This window comes from Rhopalosiphum maidis, chromosome 2 (assembly GCF_003676215.2).
Source record: "Rhopalosiphum maidis isolate BTI-1 chromosome 2, ASM367621v3, whole genome shotgun sequence".
In the NCBI taxonomy this organism is placed as follows: Eukaryota; Metazoa; Arthropoda; class Insecta; order Hemiptera; family Aphididae; genus Rhopalosiphum; species Rhopalosiphum maidis.
In genome coordinates this window covers 89,068,291-89,095,297 of record NC_040878.1, presented here as the reverse complement: position 1 = coordinate 89,095,297, position 27,007 = coordinate 89,068,291, and the positions used below count along the sequence as shown (strand labels likewise).

At 27.1% G+C, this 27,007-nt stretch overlaps 1 protein-coding gene and 1 long non-coding RNA gene across 2 annotated transcripts in view; one reads left to right on the top strand and one right to left on the bottom strand.

Annotated features, from left to right (window-relative positions):
- Nucleotides 1-228: 228 nt before the first annotated feature.
- On the bottom strand, nucleotides 229-2,076 carry LOC113551023. The gene is made up of 3 exons (XR_003405098.1): nucleotides 1,957-2,076; nucleotides 1,711-1,862; nucleotides 229-490 (listed from the first exon to the last, which is right to left on the bottom strand). It is a non-coding gene; the product is annotated as an uncharacterized LOC113551023 (long non-coding RNA).
- A 14,733-nt stretch (nucleotides 2,077-16,809) lies between these two features.
- LOC113551658 (GTP-binding protein GEM) overlaps nucleotides 16,810-27,007 on the top strand; it is a 29,371-nt gene continuing 19,173 nt past the window's right edge. Inside the window, 2 exon segments of the mRNA XM_026954034.1 lie at nucleotides 16,810-17,161; nucleotides 23,539-23,916. Of these exon segments, the coding sequence (XP_026809835.1) occupies nucleotides 23,556-23,916 (361 nt within the window). The 5' untranslated portion in view covers nucleotides 16,810-17,161; nucleotides 23,539-23,555.

Genomic DNA, 27,007 nt, shown 5'->3' with positions numbered 1-27,007 from the left:
ATATTATAGTCAATTTTATTTAGAATGTCATTCATGTATCAAATCTCATTTTTAAAATGCGATGCATTTGTGAAATTAATTATTTTGAAAAATCTGGCAATGGAGAAAAAATGCAGTGCTTGAAAAACAAAAACGTTACTATTAAACTTTCGATGTTAAAAGCAAACAAACATTTATAATTTATATATATATATATATATATATTTACACATGTTATTATTACTATTATTTGCTGCAGTATAAACAAAATAAAAGTATTGTTATTTGTATTGGATCCGAATCATTGTCCCATTATATCATATCGTATGACAATCGCATATACTATTGTTAGCTATCGAGAAAACGCTAAAATGGCTGCTAGTATACCGCAGCGTCGGTTATACTTGTACGATATTTTCACGTTAAGCTCTGGTAATATTTCTTCTGATTTGGAACACATTTTAGTAAGTATATGGTGGTTTTCACACAACTATGCCAAGCACACGTAAGACTAAAATAAAACAGAGTACATAAATCTCGATTTACAATTTTTAAAGTCATTAAGAAATATATTTAATAACAATATTTTTCTTCAAAAAACAGTGTGTTGGTGTATGGCAAACGGTGTATATATTATATTTTTATTATTATATGGTCACGGTAAATATAAACCAAAATTCATTATGTAAATAACAAACTGCAATATAGTTTTATTATTTAACTTGATTATGTTAATTTTTACCGAGTTATAGCTTGGAAATTAAACTGATTTTATACGGACTGATTTTAGGTACGATAAGCAATTTAGGTATTGAAAAAAATATTTCAGTTAAGAAAAACGTTCATAATTTATAGCATGAATGATTTTGGTTAACAACTGATTGTAAATATTTCATATCTTATTATACAACTAACAATTCACTTACGTTTACCAACCACATCATTAACGTTTTTTTTTTAAATTTGAATATGTACAGATGAAAGCATGCCTTGTTGTGATTAGATGAAAACAAGAGTTGTGCATGTACTAAAAAATTATCCAATAAATGGATGAACGATTTGCAAAGCATAATCTTGAAATCCCAAATATTATTTATTGTTATTCTTATTTATATAAATTATTAATTATTTAGAAACGCGATGTATGTTGCCTATTATATAATAAATAGCAAATAAATATTAAAGCATTGCGTAATATATTTTTATAAATAAAAATCTAAAAATAATTCGTCTTGAAAAAAATTATACAGATAACTATTGAAAATAATAGATCAAAATTAAAATCAAACCTGATACTAATAAATAGTCACGGTTCCCAAATGTACAAAAAATTATAAAGACACATAACAATTTTTAAATAAACATTTTTGAAAAAAAAAATATGAAATACCTACTTAATATTCTCAAATCTTTAATATGCAATCAAGTGTAATTTTTGTTTGTGTATTAGGACGTTGAATTTATGAAAAACCAATTTAAACTGAACTCAATTATTACCCCCATAAATTAACAAAAAAAAAACCATATATATACATAAAATATACAGCTTTGTAAATTAATAATATAAAGTTAAATTAAAGTATTGCGCAATACCAATTACTCATCTGTTGATAAGTTTTGTTTTTAAATAGGTAGATAAGTAATTGTATTACAACAATTATTTATACCCGTCAAAAAGTACCTTTATTATAATATTAATAATTATTGACTAAACTGTCTAAACTTACTTACCAAACCACAGTCATCCAACGCTTTCCGATTACCCATTATTGCGACAGGCAGATAAAGTCAACTTGGAGGGTCTATTATTGTTGGTGACATCGCATCACGACAGTAGAAATATGAAAATGAGCTCCGATTGGCTACTCCGTGCTTGGGCGTAACTACAGAACAATGTTTAGTGTTTATAGTATCTATCATCTGCATAATTTTATTATACATTTATAATATACGATGAAAAACAAATATATCACTTACCTACTAATCCAGTTCTATTATTACATATGTTTAATATTCCCGGGTAAAGTATTTTTGACAAATATTTTTTTATTTGCTTATATAATCTGAAAATCAGTGTATTTAAATATGTATCTAAAAAACAAAAATCACATTAAATAAAACATTTGAATTTTTCTTCTTATTATTAAAATAAATAAATTAAAAAAAATACACGTCACGTTAAAGCATATTATATTTTACTAAAAGTACAATACGAATTGAAAATATATTATTAATTTATTATAATGTGATTATTTTTGGGATAAATATCACGAGAATAATTATTTTATAATAATATGTATCGATGATAAAATAACTTTTTTCAATATTCAATTGATAATTTATTATTACACAAGAACATTATAATCTTAAGTTGAAATCCTTTGGTTCAATAAAAATTGGATTGTTCCCAATATATTATGTTATAAATATTCATGAATACGAAGATGTTTATTGTCTCGTCGTTTTATTTTGTTGTCGCTGCAATGTTTTATTCGTCTTTAAAATATTACTCGTATAGTTTAATGACATACTAAAAATTGGTTTTTATGATATTATATACGTATACTGTTTTGTATAATTTGTGAAATTCGTCTCGACAAAAAAACGGATAATGTCATTTTTAAAAATATAACATGCTCTAAAAAATTGTTACATTTGTGATTTTTCATAAAAAAAAATATTACATAACGATAATTTAATATAATCGATATTACATTACATACAAATATTATATTTAAATTATAAATTATCATGTTTAATTATATTTTGTAATTAATTACATTTTATTGTAATATGAAACTGGACATTTGTTAACAACTAATAAGATATTGCTGAACTCTAATAATAAAATCATTTTCAATATTATTTTACGTTATCACTATTATTAAGAACCAATCATTATTCCTAAATTCCAATCGCAATGGATGAGTGTTTTCAAAATCAATTTTTTCAGATTAAAATGAAAACTGCACGTATCTTACATAGTTTGAATTTAAACATTAAGATTATGATTAAAGTAAAATTTGAAAAAAAATTAATATATTTTATAGTGTTATATTTTTAACAACCACAATACCACATAATATATTGTTGATTTCATAGTCTTGAATATCTAATATAACAATATTTAGGATACTTTTACATTTTTAAAAGTGGCAACAAGGCTATTATTACGAAGTTCTACTTTTGTTGTATTAAAAATATATAAGTAAATTATTTTAAGAAAATTATTCTCGTTACAGATAATGTGGAAATATAAAATCCATAAAAATTTCTATTAAAATATAATATCATAAAAACAAACATAATATTATTACATTAGGTTAGGTTAGGCTAGGTTCTGACAATTTGTGAACATACACATATACACACATACACAAACTCGTACGTACGATAGCAGTATCGACGAACACGCAGGTTACAACTTGTATTTTATTAGGGTCACGGCAGCAGCATTGTAAATATATGGTCGAGCGGGAGATCAGACGAATTAATGTCGATTTGTAACGAGCAGGACTTGATGGGTCTGTCGGTTCCGAGTGTAAGTACAGCGTATAGTGTGTAGATGGTGATAGTCGATCGTAGTTAATAGTATATAGTTGTCATTATTATATATTATGTCTACAAACACACGTACACTCGCCTGTTCGATTGTGGTAATAAACCCGTACTGTTAAATCTAACAAGACCCTAAATCCAGAAACCGACTGTTCTGTCACCAGCCCTGCAGCTGCAGCAGTCATGTATATAAAATATATTGTAAAATATTAATGAATGTGCATATTATTTCGATCACCTCAAAAACAAAAGTTTAAGATGTAATATTTTAACTTTCAAACCAATAGCGTCATTAAAATGTTTATAGTATCGCTGTATTCCATATAAGCTATATACGTACTACTCCGATAAAAATAAGATAAGCATTAAGGGCCTTTTTGCCTCTTAAAACGATCTTTTTCGGTATTCTCTAAAACCAAGATCAATCGTTGGTTTGAAACAAATTGTCGTCATTTCTTTTATCCCCGTGGGCTTTTTTTAAAATATTTAAAAAAACAAAAGTTTAATTTATATATACACCCGAGTTCAGTAATATTACGCGCGTATACATTATATATAGTATTAAACAATCAAATTCATTATTATAATTACGAAACTTTAAAAGCTCATTAGGGGGTGTCTTTATGTTACGCCTGAGAACAAAAAAAAAACAAAAAAAAACAAAAAAAAAATAAAAAAAAACAAAAAAAATTGCGAGTAATTATTTTCATTTGGCGCATCCGACTAGGAAATTAATCACGAGACGACACATAAATTTCTTTCGGACTGACCGCGTCGTCTTCGGCGAACAGCGCTGCAGATATCACGTTTACTGTAAAGACGCGTCATTTCCCGGCATCGTATTGCTCACGCGTCTGTAGCCGTCTAAATTAATCACTCTTTTACCGCAATGATGTACAGCCATAATATAACATAATATACATTATATTTAATATTATATTATATCATAATATCGTCATGACTTGTTTCATTAAGTGTTTTCTTTCGCCACTCATCGTTTATTAATATTAAACGAGATAATATATTACCATTAAATTATTATTACCATTATTGGGTTTGGTCGTGTTTCAATGGTGCTAATAACGAGTATATACACATATTTACGTGAATTTAACACTCGTTGTTGAGAATCACTTAAAAATACTCATCCTATCCTGTATTGTAATTTTAGTCAAATATTTGTTTATTCTTTATAGCAGCGGTTCTTAGAATCTAATAAATATTATAAATTACGTAATTCATTGTGCGTTATTTTAGGTGCCACATTTGATGTGTAATGAAAATATGAATTTATCTAATGAAACAATGGATATGATAACACAATTAATTATTAGAGAGGAAAATATGGACAAAAGTAAACGTTCTTAAACTAAACAATCACTATCATAAACGTTTGTAGATTGTTTTCTATTTAACATTTTGACGGCACTGCGAACGTTGTCCATTAATTTTGCAAAAAAATATATTTATTTAAAAAATATCTAAGGTTCTAAATATTTTAGTCATTTTTTCAAATGTTTTAGATTTTAGATATTTTCAAATGATTGCTTATTACCCATTTTAAAAATGGAATCTACAAGCCGATCTTTAAATGAAGTTGGATATATATCAGAGATAATTATTTAATTGAATATATATTGTAGCAAGGATGCAACCTATTATATTATCTATCTATAAATAGGTAAACTATAAAGTTTATAGTGTATGCGGTTCACCTACATTTTTCTCGACTGTTTAATATACCTTATTATTGTTTTAACGATATAACTATACAATATTAATAAACAGTACAACTCATATATAAAGTTATATCTAATAAATTATTTTAAAGTATCGATAAAACTATTATAAAAGGGATTTTTTTATTATTAACATCAATACATGTTAATATATTATTGAGCAGAAATTAATAAGGTATATTAAACACAAATTAAAACTTTTTAATTGACAGAATTATTGGTAAACCTCATATTAAAACTGTTTACTATTATTTTAGCCTCAAAATAAAATATTTTCATTGTTTTTAAACGAAATCGTTTCCTAAAATATATAATATATAATACAACGTATAGAATTATCATAGACGTTGAAAAATTAAATAATTTACTGTTAAAATATCATTGGCCTATGATGTGTCTTACAATCAAAGACCATAATAACTTGAGGTTAATGAATTTACATTTATCGCAATTCATGATACAAAGTTAACAAATTATTTTTCTTTTTAATTCTAGCATATATGTATATTTAAATTTAACTCATAATAAAATGTATATGAAGAAAGATTCTGATGATAATATTTTAAAAATATAGCAACGTGTGCTATACATTCTTTTCTCCTTGCGTCTCGCATCTTCGTCATCGGTAGGTATTATATAATATTATAATAAACATATATAACATCGTCGTTGACGTAGGAGTAGCTTAACTGCATAAACTATTAATATTTGTCTTAGATTTTAGAATTAATGGTAATATTAATTGAAAATTACAATATATAATGGAAAGGTAAGTACTTAATAATAGATAGTGCTTTAAACTGAATGCACTAAAATCAAAATCAAAAACTGTTAAAAAAAACATTTTTTTTGCAAAAATCAGAAAAATATGCCTATACCTACAGTGCTCTAGAAATTAAAATATAATATGCAGAAATACTATTTAAAGCTTAGAAAAAGAAATATTTTTTAATATAAATTAACCTTATAAATTGATAACTGAATAATATAATAATAAAATAAATAAAAATAATAAAAATACAACTCTAGTTTTAAACAAAATATAAAAATTTTGTCAATGTATCTATCTGATTTAACTATTCAAATAAACCTATGTTTAAAAAATTGAAGTATAAAATATTGTTTGCTCTTTACTTTGTATGCTCTTCAATAAACCTAAATATAAAAAATAATAGCAATAAATGTTTAGAGAATTTTGAATACCTATTTGACTTATCATAATAATTATCATGAATAAAATTTAAGTTTAAAGAGAATATTACGTTTAAGTGAACAATCTTAGCTAGACCACTTGTTACATTCTAAGTCTTATAGAGAAGGAAAAGGCCAATTTAATGAATGATTGAACAGTTATAATTAATTATTTAAGGTAATAATTAATGTTATTTTTAGTAAATCTCGGCACCACTTAATCTTTAGAATTGTCAAACTAAATTATTAAGTATAGTGTCTATAATGTCTATATTAATAGGATTTAAAATTTATGGGTTAGTTAAACCGCAATATTTTAGAAAGTGATAAATATATACTTTTCTTTAATTTAACGTCAAATAAAAAATAATTAAATCAAAATTTAGGAAATTGAATTTGATTATGAGAGTGGAATTTAAAAAAAATAGTCTAATAAATTGAGTAAACTTTATGCTTAATTCAAAAAGGTTTTTATTATATTTATTGATTAAGTACGATTATTAGCAAATCAAAAGTAGAGCACTATGACAAGCCCGGGTATGTAAGAGATGATCTTGCTGAACCAACATAATATGTGATCATACTTTCGTCATAGTTTTACTCTACAGAACATATAAAAGACAAAACAAATATCGTTACCCAATCCCCTTAATGTAAAATGTCAAATTATTAAAAGTATTAAAACAGACATTACAATATAACGGAGCATAAATGACACGTTAAAAGTTCAGTAGGTAGAGCATTTGGAATAATACCATTATATTGTTTTAATGTTCATATACACAAATGGAAATATAAAGGTATTACACATTATTAAATGTTATTTTCATATTTAAAAAGTGATGTACATATTATTACAGTCACATGATTAGAAATATTTATCAAAGATTTTAAAATAATAATTTAAACGTTAGAAATCATAAAAAAAATATTCCTACTATTTTATAACATTTTAAGTATAGGTTGCCATTTGAAAATCAAAAGTTGATAGTGATTTCACTATTAAATATAAAGGTGAAACAAATTAAAATATTATATAGTTTTAGAAGAGTGTGAAACTAAATATTTTGAAAAAAATTATTTTTTTTTAATTAATGAGTGTTGTTTGATAAAAAAATCACTCTGTATACATTCAAGTTTTTTAAATCATAAATTTATACACTAATCGTGAATACTTGATCGGGTCATCTGTAAATGAAGTTTGATCGCTCTATAGTAACATCCATTATATACCAACCGAAATAAATTACAAATTAAATAGATTTTTCAGAACTTAAAAAAAAAAGAAAATCTGAGAAACAAGATACTGCATAGAAAAAAAATTAGTTTATAGTCAAATATTGATCTAAAAATGTTGTTAATACTCATTTTTTTTTTTCAATAATATAATTTTAAGTGTTATTTTTTATTATTTTAATGCATTTAAAATATATTATTTTTATTAATAATTGTGTTGTTTTATAATATATGCTACACAAAAATGTACTCGTACAACCGTATTCTGTTTCACATTATGAAATTTAAAATATATAGGTTTGTCATTCAGGGATGATGCCAAGGCACCCCCTCCCTTCAGACCGATACCAATTTTCGTCCTTCCAAGACCCCTCTCACCAGTCACATGCAGATATTATGGTATTTTTTTTTTACATCTCAATTTTTATTAGGGTTAAACCAAAACCAATAGTTTGGAAACCATTTTAATAATTTTATTATTTTAGATTTTTAGCAGAAAAATAAACCTATTGATTTTATAATGATTTTTTTATTATTATTTAATAGGTATTAATTATTAGAAAATATAAGAAAGTCGTTTTAAAATAGATTGCATTACCAATTCTAATATTTTTTCAGAAATTGTATAGAATAAACAGGTTATTTAATACATCGGAAATCAGTTGATACGTTTAACCAAATAAAAATTAACATGCATATATTTTTCATCATAATTTCATAAATTAACGATTATTATTAATTTTAAATTATTTTAGACTTTTTATATTTTTTATGTATCGTGGGTTTTTTATTAATAAAAACGGCCGTTTATTTAAATTAAATATTTTAAGGACTTTTAGTTTATATTATATTCTGAACAGTATGGTAAAAAGTAATTTTCTACTTTTCTAAGTCTGGCTAGTTTAAAAAAAAAATATAATGTTTTCACTACTAAAAATTTTCGATACTGTTCAGTCATCTAAATGTATATATATGTTATCTATATATGAATAACTATGGTCTATGATCCCATAAGAAAATCCAGAGATCTTAAATAAGTTTAAATTGTTTTAGTTAGACGCTTTTAATAGTACCTTTGCATTTCAAAGACAATTATTCTTTTTCCATAATATACCTAAATATATTTAGTGTATAAATTATGATTTATAGCTCGCATAATATACTATATACTTCTACGTATTGAAAAAGGCTATTATGAAAATGCAAGATGATGATTTTTAATACATTAGTTTTTACCACTAAAAAAAAGTGAACTATGTAAAAGTTACTTGTATCTACACAAGAGATTTGTATTTTAGTAATTTTAGTTTCATATTTTAACATTTAGTGACCGTGCGTGAGGTGATTAGTTTTTAATACTTATGCGTTATGCTATAACTTTTTTTTGGATTTTCCATACTGATGTGGGTCATACTATCTTATAGTCACTTGAAACACAAAAATAAGATGATGGGGATTAATTTGAACCCTACACCAGTACGTAAGTAATCGATCACCAAAATGGTATAGTTTGACAAAAATGTATCCCACGCGTACACCAATTGCATAACGCTCATCTACTGAGAAAATATAATAAATACTTGTCATAACTACTTTAAATCTTCATCGTTTTAATATTTTTAAAACATTAAGAAAATATATTATATTTAATATGAAGATATATAATATATATATAATAGAATATATTTTAATTATCACACTATATTATAAATTAGTAAATATACTTACAATAATAATAATATATATATTTTAAAACTTTTAATAATGTAATAATATACATTTAACAGTCAATAAAAATTGAATAAAATAAAAAAAAAATATTAATTTAGTGGAAATTAATCGTTTTGTATTTTTTGTATAACGACAACAATAAGGCATCAATGCACTTATTTCAGACAATTGCTTATGACAAGTTGTATAATTTGAGTAGTGTTAGGATTGGTTTATTTTGATTGGTTCCAAGGGATATGATTTTTGATCAATAACTGTTTAAATTCCAGTTTACACTGACTGGACTAGGTTACTTATATTATCATTAGGGACCGGATTTATATGCACAAAAATCATCAAAATATGCTTATAAAAATACTGTAATATATTATAAAATATGTATTTATTTTTAATTATGTACTTAAATATGCACTTAAAATGTTGTTTAAAATAAAATTAAAATATGTAAAATGTATTAATATGTAATTGTTTTATGTAAAATTATGTAAAAATATTTATTAATTAATAAGGTATTAAAATAATGATAATTTATTATTATTTGGATTACAGTTTCGGTAAAATAGTATTTTGCTGTTTTTAAAATAGATTGTTGAACGATGGTGATTTGAGCAGAAGTAAAAAGAATTTTATCTAAAGAAAAATATGTGAAAACTATAATGTACATGGGATTTCGATAGTTTGGACTACCTCAAATCTTTACCAGATTGATTGAGAAATGAGATTCTCACACTAGGCCGACATAGGGCAGAAATTATTTGATATAAAATAGTTACCTTACTCACAACCATAAAGGCTGATTAGTATTTGTGTGCATTACTAAATTTTAAGGATTTTTAGTGCATATTAAGTCCTGACCTCTATAGTTATAATTATGTCTTTACTTTGCTTAGACTGCACAGAAATATTAAAAAAAAAAAAAAAAAAAACGATTAAAAACTATACAATATAATCATAAATTGGAATCAACTTAGAGAATGATTAATATATAAATATATATTTACTGCATATGCCTAGCACTTTTGGTCATTTATTTCAATTTTAATAACATAAACAAGATTAATATTTCTTTTTGAATGGAACGCCTTATACCTATTATGTGTTCTCATCAGAAGTATCGGTAATGATGATGATCGATAACGATCCGTCTTTAAGCGTGTGTTTTGCAACGTAGAACATAATAATTTACGTTGTGTATATATATATATATAATTAATATATCTATAATTATCTACTATAATTCAAAATTCATACATAAAACTTAAATTTTCACATAACACACATCTATCGGATATCCTGATTAAGAATTCCGTTCTACATTTTATAATTTTCTCTCATAAATAACCTTAAATTTCTTAAAAATTTTAAAAAAATGTAGGGGGGCTAAATTTAGTAACTGAACAGCGAAAATGTTGAGATACTTCTTATTTTCGGTAACATGATTTTTTTTTTTTCATTAGGATTATCGTCAATATTATAATTTACTTTTGCGCTCGTTATCCATTTTATAGAAACTTCCAAGCACGATATACTAAACTGTATCATATTTTTATTACTATCAATATATAAATATAGAAAGAATTAATCTATTCTGCTATTAAAGTTATAAATAATATTTGTATACCGTTATATGGGAACCGACCATCGGCATATTAATTATTTATTTTCAGCTATCTAAAAAATAAACAGTTATGATCATATTTTTATTATTATATTATTTGTACACAAATCCACGCGTATAATAAATATAAATATATTTATTTATAGGTACATTAAATCAAGAATCAAAATTGAGTAAATATATGATATACTTTTTTACAGTGTTTTATGTTCTGAAGAAAGCGATGAATGTATTGATTTTACAATGATGTGTTGTTTGTGTGTGTGTGTGTGTGTGTGTGTGTGTGTGTGTGTGTGTGTGTGTGTGTGTAATAAATGCTTCAGTTTTCTTAAATGGTATACAGGTTTCTAGTAGAAAACTGGATCTAGTTTGTACTTTAGAGTGTCAAAAGTTATAAAAAAAACTCCTAGTACTTTATATTATAATTAGGAATAAGATATTTTTAAACAAATTCAATTTTTGTAAACATTTATTTTGTTTTTTAGGTGTAACTTAAATGCAAATAACTTTAGATACTTATAATTCTCATGAAGCTATTTTATAATAATTTTTTATTTATGATAACATTTTCAAATTTTTTTGATTGTTTATGAGCAATGAGAAATTTTCAATTTTTTTATTTTAGTTTTTTTCCAGAAATATCGTTTAGAAATTATCCACGCTGGGTGGAAATGCTTGAAAACTAATGAAACACTCTTTGTAAGTTGTTTATTTTTCATTAAAAAATATCGAAAATTTAAAACCATAATAGTTTTTTATAAGCATTTAAAGTTAAAATTTTGAAAAATTCGTTAAAATCTAAAAGGTAGATTTTAGTTTTATACTTAGGTTTTGAAATAAAATAATATAATATCATTTATTCGTATTGTGACTTATGTTAAAAAAAAAATAATTCTACCGGAGTTAAATTCATTTTTTATAACGGTTTGAATTTCAAATTTTTGTGACAAATGATATTACCCATATAAATATATAATACATTTTTCTTTCAATAACATATTTGATACCGTAGATACTCGAAATTTTTACCAAATGTTTAAATTTTAAATTTGTTTACATGAAATGTCAGTTTAAAATTATACGCTAAGTCAAAGTTCTTGAAAATCTAATACAAGATCCACATAAATTCACATCAGTATAAAAATTATAACAACACATAATAGGCACATTTATTTTTAAATCCATTTAAAAAATTTAATTTGAAATAATTCGTCAAAATCTCAAAAAATTACAAGCTCTTTTGTAATTTGAAATGTATAAAAGTTGTATTTATTATGCATATAAATTTTGAAAAATTAATACAAGATTCATCAAAAAATGCTTATACTGCAACCATAAAATCGAAAAATATATAAAGACAATTTTTATAGTCTTAATTAAATACTTACAATATAATAAACTTAAAATTGTATATCAACCTACTATATAATACAAAAATAACTTAAATAAGTATATCAAAAAACATATTACGTGTTATACTTAGTGACAGACTAATAAATTATACCTGCCCAAAATCGTTTTTTGTATACAATGATGTATCATTAAATTAATATTTAACACATCCATTACAGTGATCCCCTCGACACTTAATGTGCAGAAGAGCGGTACCCACTTGCCGAGATTTTTTTTATAATAAACCTAGAACCTTCAACTACCTATTTTGTATAACAAAATATAACTAACAATAATAAAACATACTATGGATATTATAGTATATATAGACAAGTAATAACACAGACAGTTGTTTTTCTCATGTAATAACTAAAAGTTATGATTTTATATTAAATATAAATAATAAGCACTATAATATCTGTAATCAGTGTTATTACAAACCACTTAAAAACTCTAATATTTAATGGAATTCCATTAGTATGAAGTGATAGAAATAAATATTCGGCATTAATAATAAGTTTTGACTTTTGGATTGTCGTAAAAAAAATACGACCATTATATCACAAGAGATAATTTATTGTATCTAAGAAAAAAATGAGTTACTCTTCACCTTGTATATGTATATATATATTATATATTATGTATAAAACATCATATTAACTATTGTAAATATAATAAAATATACTTTATACCGTGGTGGTATAATCCAATTAAATATTTTTTTTAAATACGGTTTCGTACATTTACGTGGTAAATCAACACAGTTTTCCATTGATTATGATTTATAAATATCTTTATTGCAAATGTATTTTATACTTTTAAAATTATAATCATTTTTAATGTTTTTTTTTTTTAAATTGTATTTTGTGTTCCTTAAAAATAAGTGGATGACGTGTATACTTGAATACTTTTAAGCCTTCATTATATTGGTCAAATGCTGCTCAGTATTTGCCTAGTTTTCGCGTTTTGAGGACTATCGCAGATCATCCATTCATCTATAAATAAAGTAAACGATCGTTATACTTTTTCGTTAATCACTAGCTATTTAATATTCTCTGACGAGTGAAATAATTTCGAGTAATAGTCGTTAACTCGTGATGGTTAGCAAAATTTAGTGCCCTAGAACTTTAGACACGACTTTTAAATAAGAGAACAAGCGACCTGAATCGTTCAAGTGTAAAAATTGGAATAGCCGTTTCATGCATGCTCATGTGTGACTTAATTCACGGATATGTAGCGAGTAAATTCACCCAATGTTATCGAGGTTTTAATATTACTTAAATTTGTTAACAATTATTAGTATCAAAAAAAAAAAATAATCGAAAGACGTATCACATATCCATTTCAACTAACTCAGTTTGTATAGTATTTATATCAATTATACATATAGAACATTTACGAGAAACGGAATTGTTTAAATAATTCTATTCCGTGAAAAACGGATGCGTAATCGTGTTGTACAGCTGTGGACCTACGATCGCGTCATCGACGATATAAATATTATTACTACGCCGTCGTCGTCGTTGTCACACACATCGCTATACAACGTGACGACGATGAATCGGTGCGGTGTTGAGTTGGCAAACTCTAAATGGATAAAAATAATCATTCACATGTGAAATTCGATTCGGTCTTGTTATATGCCATGTATTAAACGGTAAAAAAAAGTCTGAGGAAAAAGTCCTAATAAATGAAAAAAAAAATGGTACTTTCTCAGTTGAGTGACAGTGGGTTGGTCATTGTATTGAATGTGTTAAATTTGAGTTAAACGATAAAAAATAATATATTCATGTGCAATGTGCATATAGATGGTTCTGTCAGTCTAAATTCTAAAGATATTTTATTACCTATATCCTACTTATATAATATCTGTTTGTAGTCTATTTTATATTTTTTTAAATTAATATCTTAGCTTAACTACTCATTTTTGGTAAAATCAAATACCATATATTTTGTTAAATAATCATTATTATTATATGATTGTTTGAATAATTCTTATTAACATAACAAATCAATATGAAAGTATCAGCGGTATAACGGCGTGGATGGCAAAAATGGCATAAAATCAAATTGAATATTTTGAAAATATCTATGTATAAAAACAATAATAAAATATAATAATAACGAACAATTTTCAAGTCCTAATAAACAAGATTTCCTGAATTATAACAGTATAAATAAAATCGATGTTTTTTCAGTTTTTTGTAATTTCATCAAAATTTTAAATATAAATAAAATATTGTGGGTATAAATATTAAATTAAGTTATTTTAAGATTTTTAGATTTCTTTACGATTTACTTATAAATTATAATTAACCTGATACTAAGTGTTATAGAGTTTGGATCAAGCCTAAAACTGCATTATCATAACTTTTTTTTTTTATTATTATTATTAAAAACAAACAAAAATATATACAATGTATATTAATTTAAAAAATAAGTGATATAAAAAAATTCATCAAAACTTAAACAAAAACTAAAAATATGGAAATTTTAAATTTGCATTTATATAAAAATTAGGTAGTCATTCAATAGAATTGTTAATAGACAAAATATTATTATAAATTATATTTGAAATAATATTAAAATGTTTAATGTTTCTACGGTCAATATTCTTTAAATATAATAATAATAGTGAATTTACACTCTTTGGATGCTTATATAAAAAAAAAATTTACTCATAAACAAAGATTTAATCATAAACATACACTAAAAGAGTAAAAAAAAAAAATCAAATATCTATAAACATCACGAATCGAATCAAAACAATTAACTATTAAATGCCAATATAACAGTTGCATTGTATGATGATTGGAAAACTTATCTATTATACAGAAAAAAATATCTAGAATAAAAATATATATTTTAATATATGCCAACAACAAATTATAAATAATCAAGATTATAATATTTTATTGGCTTATTATTTTCTTAGAATTTTTTTTCCCAATATCATCATATTAGGTACATGGCTCTATAAAATACACAGGTTTGAAGACAACGGTGAGTATTGAAAGAAATCAGGTTATTATAATTTGACCATCTATCTTTCTTTGATTCTCTCTCTTTCATTTAGAAAAAATTAGCTAAAAAATGATGCGTTAATGGTGTACCTACCAATGTGGTTGGTAACGTTTAAGTATTTAATAAAACTTTAGAGAAAAAAATAATTGATATCGTGAAATGCACTCGGTTTAGTTTTACTTGAGTAGTTTCGCGTCTAAATTATAACCACTTAAAATTTTGCGTGAGCGGTAAAAATATATAAATGTTACGGTCAACATGATTATCGTGAATTATAGTACAATGCGTTGCGATATTCGAATGATCGATGTAGACAATTAGGACGTGTACACCAGACGTCTTACACCGAATTTAAACGATTAGTGAAAAACGTAATAATATATTCTATTAAAATCAAAATAGTTATCACTTAAACCTTAAACCAGAAACAAATTTAGAATTTTCGTTAGAAAAAGAAAAATACAATAACTGTCTAAATTTCCTAAAACTCGTTTTTCGCGCGTCTTAGTCGACTAGACATAATTTTATTGTCAGCCTCGCGTAGTCGATTGATATCGCTTAGTGTAACATCATTTTACAATATATAATGCGTATTAGATTCGTATAAGTTGCAGATTGATAACATAACACCTACTACTGTTTGTATGTCATTAACAAATTTAAATTATAATTTCTTCTCAATTTTTGTCATGAATTCCGATTATTGTCATGATATAAATGATTTTGAGTTAAAGCTGTCAGAGAGTTATTTTGAAATCACTAGCCACTGACTTTAAATATTAGCCCATTTGTGACATGGGCGAATATAACTCCTGAATTTCTTTGTGCGTACGCAATAAAAAACTTGACTTTTTTATTGTTATTATTTTTATCAACGAGGTAAGCTTCGTCGTGATATATGTGATTCTCGCGGACAACGTTGGGAAGAGACGCACGCGAAAAACGTTTTCGGTTGGAAATCGCGTGGCGCTGACGCGACGACGTAAATTTCATAATAATATTGTACACATTAAAATATTTCGTTATTACTGTTATTCTATTATTATTATTATTATTATTATGTAACGTACGGCGACGACGACAACGACTCGGCGGCGCCCGCCACCGGGTTGGCGAACTCGAAATGGATTAAAATATTTAAAATTAAACGCGCTGCGAGAAGACGGGCCGCCGCATACGCGCGTGGATTATTTATAAACGCCCGACCGACCGACGGGACGGCGTACGGCGGGGAGTACGGAAAACCGCGAGACGGACGCGCGCAGGCCCGACGACGGCGATTCGTCACGGCGGCCACTTGCAGCGGACCGGCGACGTCCGTACCGGCCGTTGCAGCGCCGCATCAGTAGTTTGACTTTAGTGTTTGGAGTTGTACTTGGGCGTACAATCGAAACGCATTACGGGACGACGGCGTGCGCGCGTATCAATATACGAGTACGCCCGTGACCGCGGTATCATAGCGGCTCATCGACGCGGCGTCTCTCCGGCGGCGAAACCGCGCGCGGTTACCGCAGTCGCTCACTGCGCGGTTACCGCAGTCGCTCACTGCGGCAGGCGGGCAATATTCACGTCCTATAGCGTCCGCCGACCCGACGAGACCAAGTCGCCGTCATATTTACCGTTTTCGGTGTAAAATTGATTGTAAGATCGGTGGTCGCGGAGAAGCGGATTCGCGCACCCGCGCTCGCTGCAGGTAACGATGGCCGATCTAATAATGATTAGCGATTGAGGTAGACGTACTGCTTTGCAATGCCGCCGTATTTCGTGTAAACCGTGTCGCGAGTTAACTCGTTTTCATGGTATTGTAACAACAAATTGTAGATGAGTAATATGCAACTACTCGACCGTGGGTTAAGTGGTTAGTTAAAAAAATAAAAATGGTTATAATAGGTAATGCGTAATGACTATAGTGAAATCGTTTTGCCGGATCGATATTATTTAATTTGGTGAATAACGAGAAAATTCTGAACACGGATTACACGGGTAACGGTGACAGGAGTAATAGTACCTTTAAGTCTCCTAATAATATTATGGCGGAGTGACGGGTTTACTGTGTGGGGTTTTACGGTATAAATGCCCCGAGGATTTTACAAAACCCTTTATTTAGATTGATCTGTTTGCTGATCATCTTTTCACCTGAAAATGGGAAACATTCTGGTGTATGCTGCGTTTGTTGCCTCATAATCACATCATTTTCTAGTGAAATATTATATCGATTATTACGCTTACACTGATGTTGGTACGTATAACGCGTACGATTAGCAGATTCTCGCACACTCGTACGCTACAGGTAACCCCCGCTAATCTAATAATCTATGATTTAAGTCTCCTAGTTTTATAGTGGAAATAAGACTCATCTATATGGGTTTTCTGGAATATATAATGCTCCCCGAGTTTAACTAAGCCCTTTATTTAGAACGATTTGTTTACTGGTTTTCATTATTTTCTGTAAATCACCTCTTTACTTAAAAATAAAAACAATATTGTAATCACCTATGATACCAAATTTTTTACAAACTGTTCAAGTTTTTAACTTGATTTGTCAAAGAAAGTTTCCTGACATGACAATAATAAATAAAACAGAATTAATGTATGTCAAATATTCTATTTTTTTTTTTTGCATTTTTCGTCATCGTCAAAAATAGACGATGCATAATAATATCATTATATTAGTGTTTAATATACTTTAGTTCAAGATAAAATATAAGTTCGATTTAGTTCAGGTTTGAATTAACTTCAAAATCATTACATCGATAATTAAAAAAAAGTTATGTTTTGAGAACATTAAACAAAATCTATATAACTATACATATTGTGTAAGTATTAAAGAATAAGAATAAATTGTTTGAAAACGCATTGAAAGTTTTAAAGTGAGGTATTGGGGGTACTCTTTATCAGACTATTTTGAGGTGGTGAAATTTCGATCGCGCATTACGTTCAAGCAATTGTTGCGCGCTTGTTTTGTATTTTTGAGAGAGAAAAAAAACTCACAATTTTTCAATTAATTACGATTTGAACTTTTATACGTATATATAAAGAGTAAACACAACATACAGGTACAAAAATAACTCTATAAACGGTTTATACGCTTCTGATTTTTGCTTGATTGATCGTCCAAATGTTTTTCAATATTTTTAACAACGATACAAATCGAGTTCAACACGTTCGCGCCATGTACATGATCTGTAGGTAATTTATCAGTTTTCATAGTAATATTTTTTTTCCTGGTATATTATGACACGCGTATTAATAGTTTATTAATCAGGATGTATTTAATAATAGTATTATGTATAATATATAATATTTTAGTAATAATTATAGATAGTTACATTTTTACTTATATCAATTATAATTAGTACTTAGTACTTAGTATTTACTATAACAAAGGGTGTAACCTATTTAATTGCAACTACCGTTCTGAAAGTTTATATTTATGGAAAAGTTATTAATAGTATTCATTTACTATTTAGAACACTAAAGTTCAACAAAAAATTGTTTATCTATTTAATTTTTTTTTTAAGCAAAATATATATTCAAAAAGTACTGAAACAATTTTTATTTTAAATGCTTATTAATACAATAATTTATTTATATATATAAAGTTATTCTATATTTTTAGTAAAATATTTAACTTAACATAGAAAACTTAATAGTACTTATAATGTAAGTTTTACTCAAGTGTTCGTGGTGTTTTTGAATAAAATCGTTAAGTACCTACTTTCTTTGTAACGCCTTTATAATAATACAAATAGTATAAAATATAATAATAATATAATTATTAATTATACTGTACAACTTACAACTTAAAACTTATATGACGTGCAACACGTATGATCTTCTGACGAGACGTGCATCCAATAATACATACGCTAACAGAGAAAATGCGATATTTTGGCGGTGCCATTATGTATTTTTTTCCTACACGGCGTTATGAACTCGGCAAGGTCAATATGTAATTTCTTCGATATAAGACACTTGACCTCAACCTGAAAACGGTTTGCCAAATAAGTTTCGTCTATACGTCGGAAAAATTATATTACGTGATGTTTATGCCAAAAATAAAAAAATATAATCGTTCTTGCTCTTACCCTAAACTGATTCTTCAACCAACACGACCGGTTATTTAATTTTTAAGTGCACCGCCCTTCTTCCTACTGTATTATAGGTACCTATATAACTCGTATAGGTGTCTCTATGGTGAGTGCGTGTAATGTAGCACCCGACTTTGTATAATGCCGTTTGACGTCGTATTAAATCAAGTCGTAAGACGATGAGTGTATTATAAAATTTATTTCTCAGGAACACCTGAACCACTCGGTTTAAAATTTGTAATTCATTGTATTAAAAATTAAAATATATCAACCTAATGATATTCTTTCATCATCTTTTGGTGTGCAACTCATTTATTATAATTGTATAATATACGTCCTTATGAGTTTTTGCTTAAAATATATATTACATAAATGTATTACGTTCACCAAATGTTTCTGATATAGGTACCTTGCAGATATGTGAATTTTACAAACTATAAACCCAATAAACTATTTAACACATATTCACTAAAAATATAAAAAACATGTAATTTTATGTAAAATAACTTTTTTTAAAAAAAAATTCAAAAATTTTAATTAATATTTACTATTATCAATAATACAAAATATAAATTATCATTTATAAGTAAAAAATATTACTATTGTATTGTATTCAATCATAGTGGTATTTATAGGCAAGAATTTATACAAAAAAAAAAAATGTCAAGTTTAATTACACTTCTGTACTATAGTATTAAGTGAATGCGTAACTAATTTTGATCAAACTAAAATTATTTTTAGAGAGTAAAAAAACAAACACTTAATTGCATTAAATTCACATATCTGGCAAAAATATAAATATTATTTTAATACAATTCTAAATAGTCAATAATACACCAGTCGCCACCCCTGCCCTGATGTTGTTTATACCAAAATTTAACAAATAAATATATAATACTCAATAAATTAATAAATTCAAATGTTTATTGATTTAGTACTTTTATATAACATGGAAAATTATTTTGTTTTTTTTTTTTTGGTGTCGTTAAACGGTGGATATAAGCTTATTTTTAAATGTATAACCAATCTAACCAGTCATATGCACGTTTTTAAGCGAAACGGTAATTGTCAGTTGGCACTAGTTAACGTTTTAAATTCTAAATGCATTTAGAACATATAGTGATTGTATATTTTTTTTAAAGTCTCTTCCATTAGCTTTTTTCTTTTACTCAAATTACTATTTACAAAACTCATACACTATATACTGTACAACTTTTCGAATCACTCGGTTATATAATTTCAAAAAATAGTTTTAAAATTGTAATTACAATATATAATATGAATTTATAGACATTACAAATATTCAAATAAATATAAAACAAAATTCTCCCAAATTAATATAATATAATATAATACAATACCTATATATGAGTATCTAGAATTTATTAAAAAATTATCTTACTAGTAACATTTACGCCAAATGAACAATAATATACTCATTATACTTGTATCACAAACAGTAAGTTAATAATATAATTAAAAGCGATTTATTATTATTTTTTAATCACTCGCAACATGCATGTACGTATTATTGTTTCAATTTCTCGGCCAATAATTGTGTGTTTGACTTCTCGATGATAAATTCAGACGAAAATATACGGTTGTATATATAATATAATTAATATAAATAATCTGTTTTTATAAAATATTAACGTCTTTAAATTTAATGGTAGGGTGATGAAATAATACCATCGCGCTTAGAGATTCATTTTATTTTTAATAAAAGGTTTTATGATGAAACTATATTATACGACAAAGAAAAGTCAACTGCTGCTGGTGCTGCTTCAATGTAGGGATTTCTAAATAATATTTTGTTGACAACGCACATAGTGAACACCGAATATTTTCAATCCCACACAGTTTCTTCACGCGTAAAAATAGTTCAAAATTCTTTCCATTTTTAGAATTTAAAAATAAAAAACAAAGTTGTCGAATGATGAACAATTTACACGCAGTGTAGAAGTTACTGTCAATAATAATATTAACTTTTAAGTAAAAAATATGTTAAATGTTCGACTAAGCGAATTCAAACCGTACCGATATTAGTTATATTCAATAAGAAACTACACTTAAGTTTACATAGGTCAAAATAAAAAATAAAAACACAAAAACAAAATAATATTTGCATGATCATAGTGCGGTTGTGACAGAAACCCATTGTAAATAAATGCACCGAACGCCAATAATACGCATAAACAGAGTTAAAAATATTTCAGAAAAACATTCAAACAATTAAAAATATAAAAACTATAGTAATTCAAATGCAATACTATGTGTACTTAACATTTTTATGACGACTATAGCAAAAAAAAAACACAATACCATAAAATATGTACATTACATATTATTCGCGCCAAACAGTCAATATAAAATTTAACGAGATAATTCTTAATTATTACTGTAGCTATATTTGACGAAAAAAAAATAAAAAAAGTATAGGTACATAATTCATGAAATCAAGGTTTAACGTACCGACCATCGGACTATGAAGCAACTAATCTATAGATGTTTCGCATAATAATTTATATAAATCTGCTGACAGAATAGATGTCAAACAAATATATTAAGTACCGTCCGTCATCATAAAATAAATAATAATATTACATGGTACACGATCAAACATAGGCTTGTTTGATAAACTTATATAATACACCTAACTCCAAAACAATATTAGTTATCATATATCGTCATTTATAATTAATTGTATTTCATAAAATTGCATAATAAATCTAACTGGTTAGCAACAATATACGGCGAGCCAAAAAAATTAACAAAACGCAGCTAGGAGCAACATGTAAGATATATATAAAAAAAATGACAATTTGGGGTCAAACATTTGTAAACATAATAATAGGTATCCTGTTAATTTTTTTCATCACTTAGTCAAAATCAATGTTTATCCTTTTCTTTTGAATAATTATCGTTTACTAAAATCGATCCAATTCCACGTGCTTCAATCGCTGATTTAGTATTGTAAACACACTACACCAGAATAACATAGTAATAAAATATATGTTTTTTCTCAATAATATCAATAATACTTTTGTTAATATGTACTAGTTTTTTTTATTTTTATAAATCTAGTTTTTAAGTCTTGACGTTTTATTGCTTTTTTTTGAAATTTATTATCCGTCAAAGCGAACATCGTATACAATATACTTTGCACGATAATTGATCGCAATACGTCACGTAACAATATTTTTCAGTTCTCCATATATATATTTTACAGCGTCTTTAAACGGTTGTTAGATAAATTTGAAACATCAATTCTTTATTCCGGGCAGCGATATCGTTTTTACTTTCAAACATATTAGCTCCTTCACTATCCATCACCTATCTACATATTCAGCCCGTAAAGAATGATTATATCTATCTATATTCTATGATAATGTTATTTTATAATTTATAAATCTTAGCCTCAACAGAAAAATATATAAACGTAATAAAAATACTGATGCCTGACAAGTAGATTGTAAACTATGTCGATCAAATCGCATAATTTAAAAATATATATTATTATAATGTTGAGATTTTTTAATATTAGTTTTTAAGAGCAAGGTAAAATTCAAGATCCGAAAATCGATATAAATAAATTAAAAATATTAAAAATACAGGGTATGTACGTATTTTTGTATATGTGTGGTGAAAAGGTAATGATATTTGGATTAATAGATCAAAATATTAATATCGTACAATAAATTTAAATTTTACATAATATTATGACATATGCAAGGCCGTAGCCTTTTATGGTGATGGTGGGGGGGTTAGAGAATAAATATGTTATATTATACAAGTTTTAAATATAATAGGCATTTAAACATATTCAATCTTATTTCAAGAAAAACTTTCGGGGGTCTAACCCCTGAACCCCCCCTGGCTACGCCCTTAGCACATATAATACATTTTTAGTTTTCTTATTGTTATAAGTGATGACTATAATATTCAACTAATAATTACTTATTACGCCCTTGTTGGCTAGGGCTGCTGATAAAGAAGATGGCAGCCGAGGAAAACGGTCTGCTGTACAACAAGGCTCGATCGGCGTCCATATGCGCGTTCGGATTCCCACCCGGTAGCACCGAACACCTGATGGCCTGCGCTAAAGCGGCCGCGTCCACACCTCCACCACACAGGCACATCGGCGGTGCGGCCGCTATAGCGGCCGCCGAGGACAACAAGCGCCGTCGGCCGGCTGTTCGGTCGCAGAGCGCCCGTACCAGTGGCGGCCGGTCTATCCGGAAAAAGGCGTTGGTGGCCGCGGCCGTGGGCGCCCAACACGGACAGTATTTTAGCGACAGCAGGTCGAGCGTTCGCAGTGGTTACAGTGATCCGAGACTCCACGAGTCTTCGCCTCAAGGTAATAATAATAAAATAAAAACGCTTGCCAAGTCAGAGATCGGCATGTAAACTTTCTTGATTTTCAATTTTTAGAAATTTATTAATTGTATGCAATATGTATGTATAATGTATTTTATTTTCATTTTCATTTAGTGAGATAGATCTCTGAAACCGGATAGCAGATTTTATTGTTTGGGGTCTTGTTAGATTCACATTGGCTAGGAGAAGTGCAGTGAAGATTTTCAGAATTTTATCTTTTATAGTTAATTCATTACAGAGCTTCAAAAAAAAAAATTAAAAACAGTTTTATGTTTTTTTATGTTTTTCAGCTTTATAACTTTGTATAGTGAGTAAAAAATTGAAGATAAAGTTTTGAAAATCTTCACAGCACTTCTCCTAGTCAATTTGAATCTAACAAGACCCCAAATAACAAAATCCGTTCTCCAGTTTCGGTAATCTACCACGCTAAATGAAAATCTAATAAAAATAACTATTTTTTATTTTTTAAATAGTTTTTTTTGAAAATGTTTAATCTCACATTTTGTATCTAATTGATAATCCCTTTTAATGAGCTATTAACACATTTTTTAGCTATAATAGTTTTGGAGAAAAGTTAAAAAAATATAAATTTTGGGACTGTTCACGCCAACGTTTTTGTGGATTCAAATCATTATACCGCTTAGGTGTGATATCAGATCTTTCATTAATATTTTATGTAAAAGTTAGCTTAATTATCCATTTACTCATTACAATTGAGTTACATTTTTATCTTTTTCCTATTTAACAAAAATTCTTAAAGTTTTAAAAATTCAGACTTTTTTCATTTCAATTACCACACTTACTTGATTAAAAATTAAGAAAGTAAAAATATTATGACTTTAACCTTCCACAGACACGCGCGCTTATTTTACAAACCTTATGAAAATAAAAATTATATTAAGAAGGCATCGCACATTTCAAATGCATATTATTAGGCTGTCTGCGCCTAACACATATCATACAAAAATTAACTTTCAGCAGTTCCGATTTTATGTATTTAGCTATTATAAGACTAAATTGACTGATTTTCAAACTTAAAGATACATATTAAAATATTAACTAAGTTCTCTTGATGATTTTTTACAATATTTTAGTTGTTAACCGAGTGATAATTAGTATGTACAATATTAATATTTAAAAATAATCATAACTTGTATAAAAACTAAAATACTGTAAAAACTAACAAAAGAATACAGATAATGTAAGAAAATTATACCCTAGTTTTTTAATAAGTCAGTTCATTCTAATATTACAGTTAATAACATAAATTTTAAAATTCTGAACACAAACTTGTTGTCCGCTTGTAAGGTGGACACAGCATACGTGGGTATTAGGAATTTAAAAACGATTATGGTTATAAATTGTATAAGATTTAATATACCTATTTATAAAAATCAACTTAATTTTCAAAAAAATTACTTAGAAAATCAACTAAGTTAGTTAAATACGGATGAGCTATCGTATACATATTAAATAGAAGATACTATACGTTTCCATCCGATAAAATAGTCGTAAAAACTTTGCGAGATTAATTTAACTACTGTCGGGTCGTCGTCACGCGTTTATAAAATATAATATAATACACGTGTGTAAAATAATATGCGTCGTAGAAATAGAAAATCGGCCAACGGAGACTTTGGCAGTGTCTGCAAAATCGGTAGGCGGAAAAACGATTTTATTCCACACATTATATTATAATGCCCCTCGCGGGTCGTAAAATATTATACTTCCGCTCACGAGAATAATCTGCCGAACTCGCTACTATTAAACACATATAGAAAAGCGTAATATAATATAATAATATATTATACGACCAGAAGCGAAAAACTATCAGCAGCATATGAGAAGAAGTAGTCGAGTATACTTTATTGATTTGATGTGTATTATCGTCGTCTGTGGTGATAAAACCTTCGGCAAGAAAATTATAATAATATGTTAAAGAAAATTACACATTTGTCAAATTCCCGTTTTGTTTGTAAAAACGCCTGTTGCACCGTCGCGTTTAGTAGGCAAATGACCCCGGTGAAAAAGTCGGTTCACCGATTGAAACCATCCGATAAGCGCTGGTGAACTTTTTATTCCATTTTCCACCATCTCACCGTCCCTTCGTTGACGTTAGAGTATTTTTGCAGTCCAATGGACGAGAAAAACGTTCGTATATAATTTACTCATTGCATTCGTCCGAATACACGTTAAGAAAACACCCTCCGCACATTCTAATTCCGGTATTTGGATACGCATTTTTTTTCATTTACTTTCGTAGATTTGGACGATTACACGCGACGGATTTTTGGCACGCAAAAAGGTAATTTTTATTACTGCAATGATAGAGTTTTTAATTTTTTTTTTTTGAGCGGCAATTATTGTAGGTAAGATGTTTTATAGTTCTACGTCAGTTGTATAACTCGTACATAATATGAAGTATAACACTGCAGCTATACGTGTATAACGGGACGTGAGCATTGGGTTCGTAAAAAAGTATATCTTTGTGACGACGCCAATACGATAACTGCTAAACATTATAATGTATGTAAGAATTTAATGCGATGTAAGCAAATATAATAATAATATTATATAATGTAAATATTTTATTTTAAACTTTTGGTTTTATTTTATGACTCAGCAATTATTTTTGCATAATTGTAAAAGACAAAATTCTTCGAAGTGTTCAAATATTATAACTTCATAGTATGATCAAAAAAAGTATAAATAACAAAAAAATGAGTCTTTTTTGTAAAAATCATCTACAACTGATTTCTATGAATAGTTTCTCACCGTAGCAATATATTATAATTTGTACGCATAACGTATAAAATTATGCTAATTTCTTAAACGATTCGTCGAATATTCTCCTGTAGACGTTACTTAAAAATCAAAAGATGACAGTGGCTTAACTGTCAACAACATAAAATGTTAAGATTCAATTATGCGGGCATCTCAAATTGTCCAGAAAAGAATCTTCAAATCAGTTAATACTACAGTTTTAAAATACAATCTCGTTCATCAAGCGCCGCGCCGTAATAATGACGTTTTTTTTTTATATAAAATCTGAATATGTCCTTTATAATATT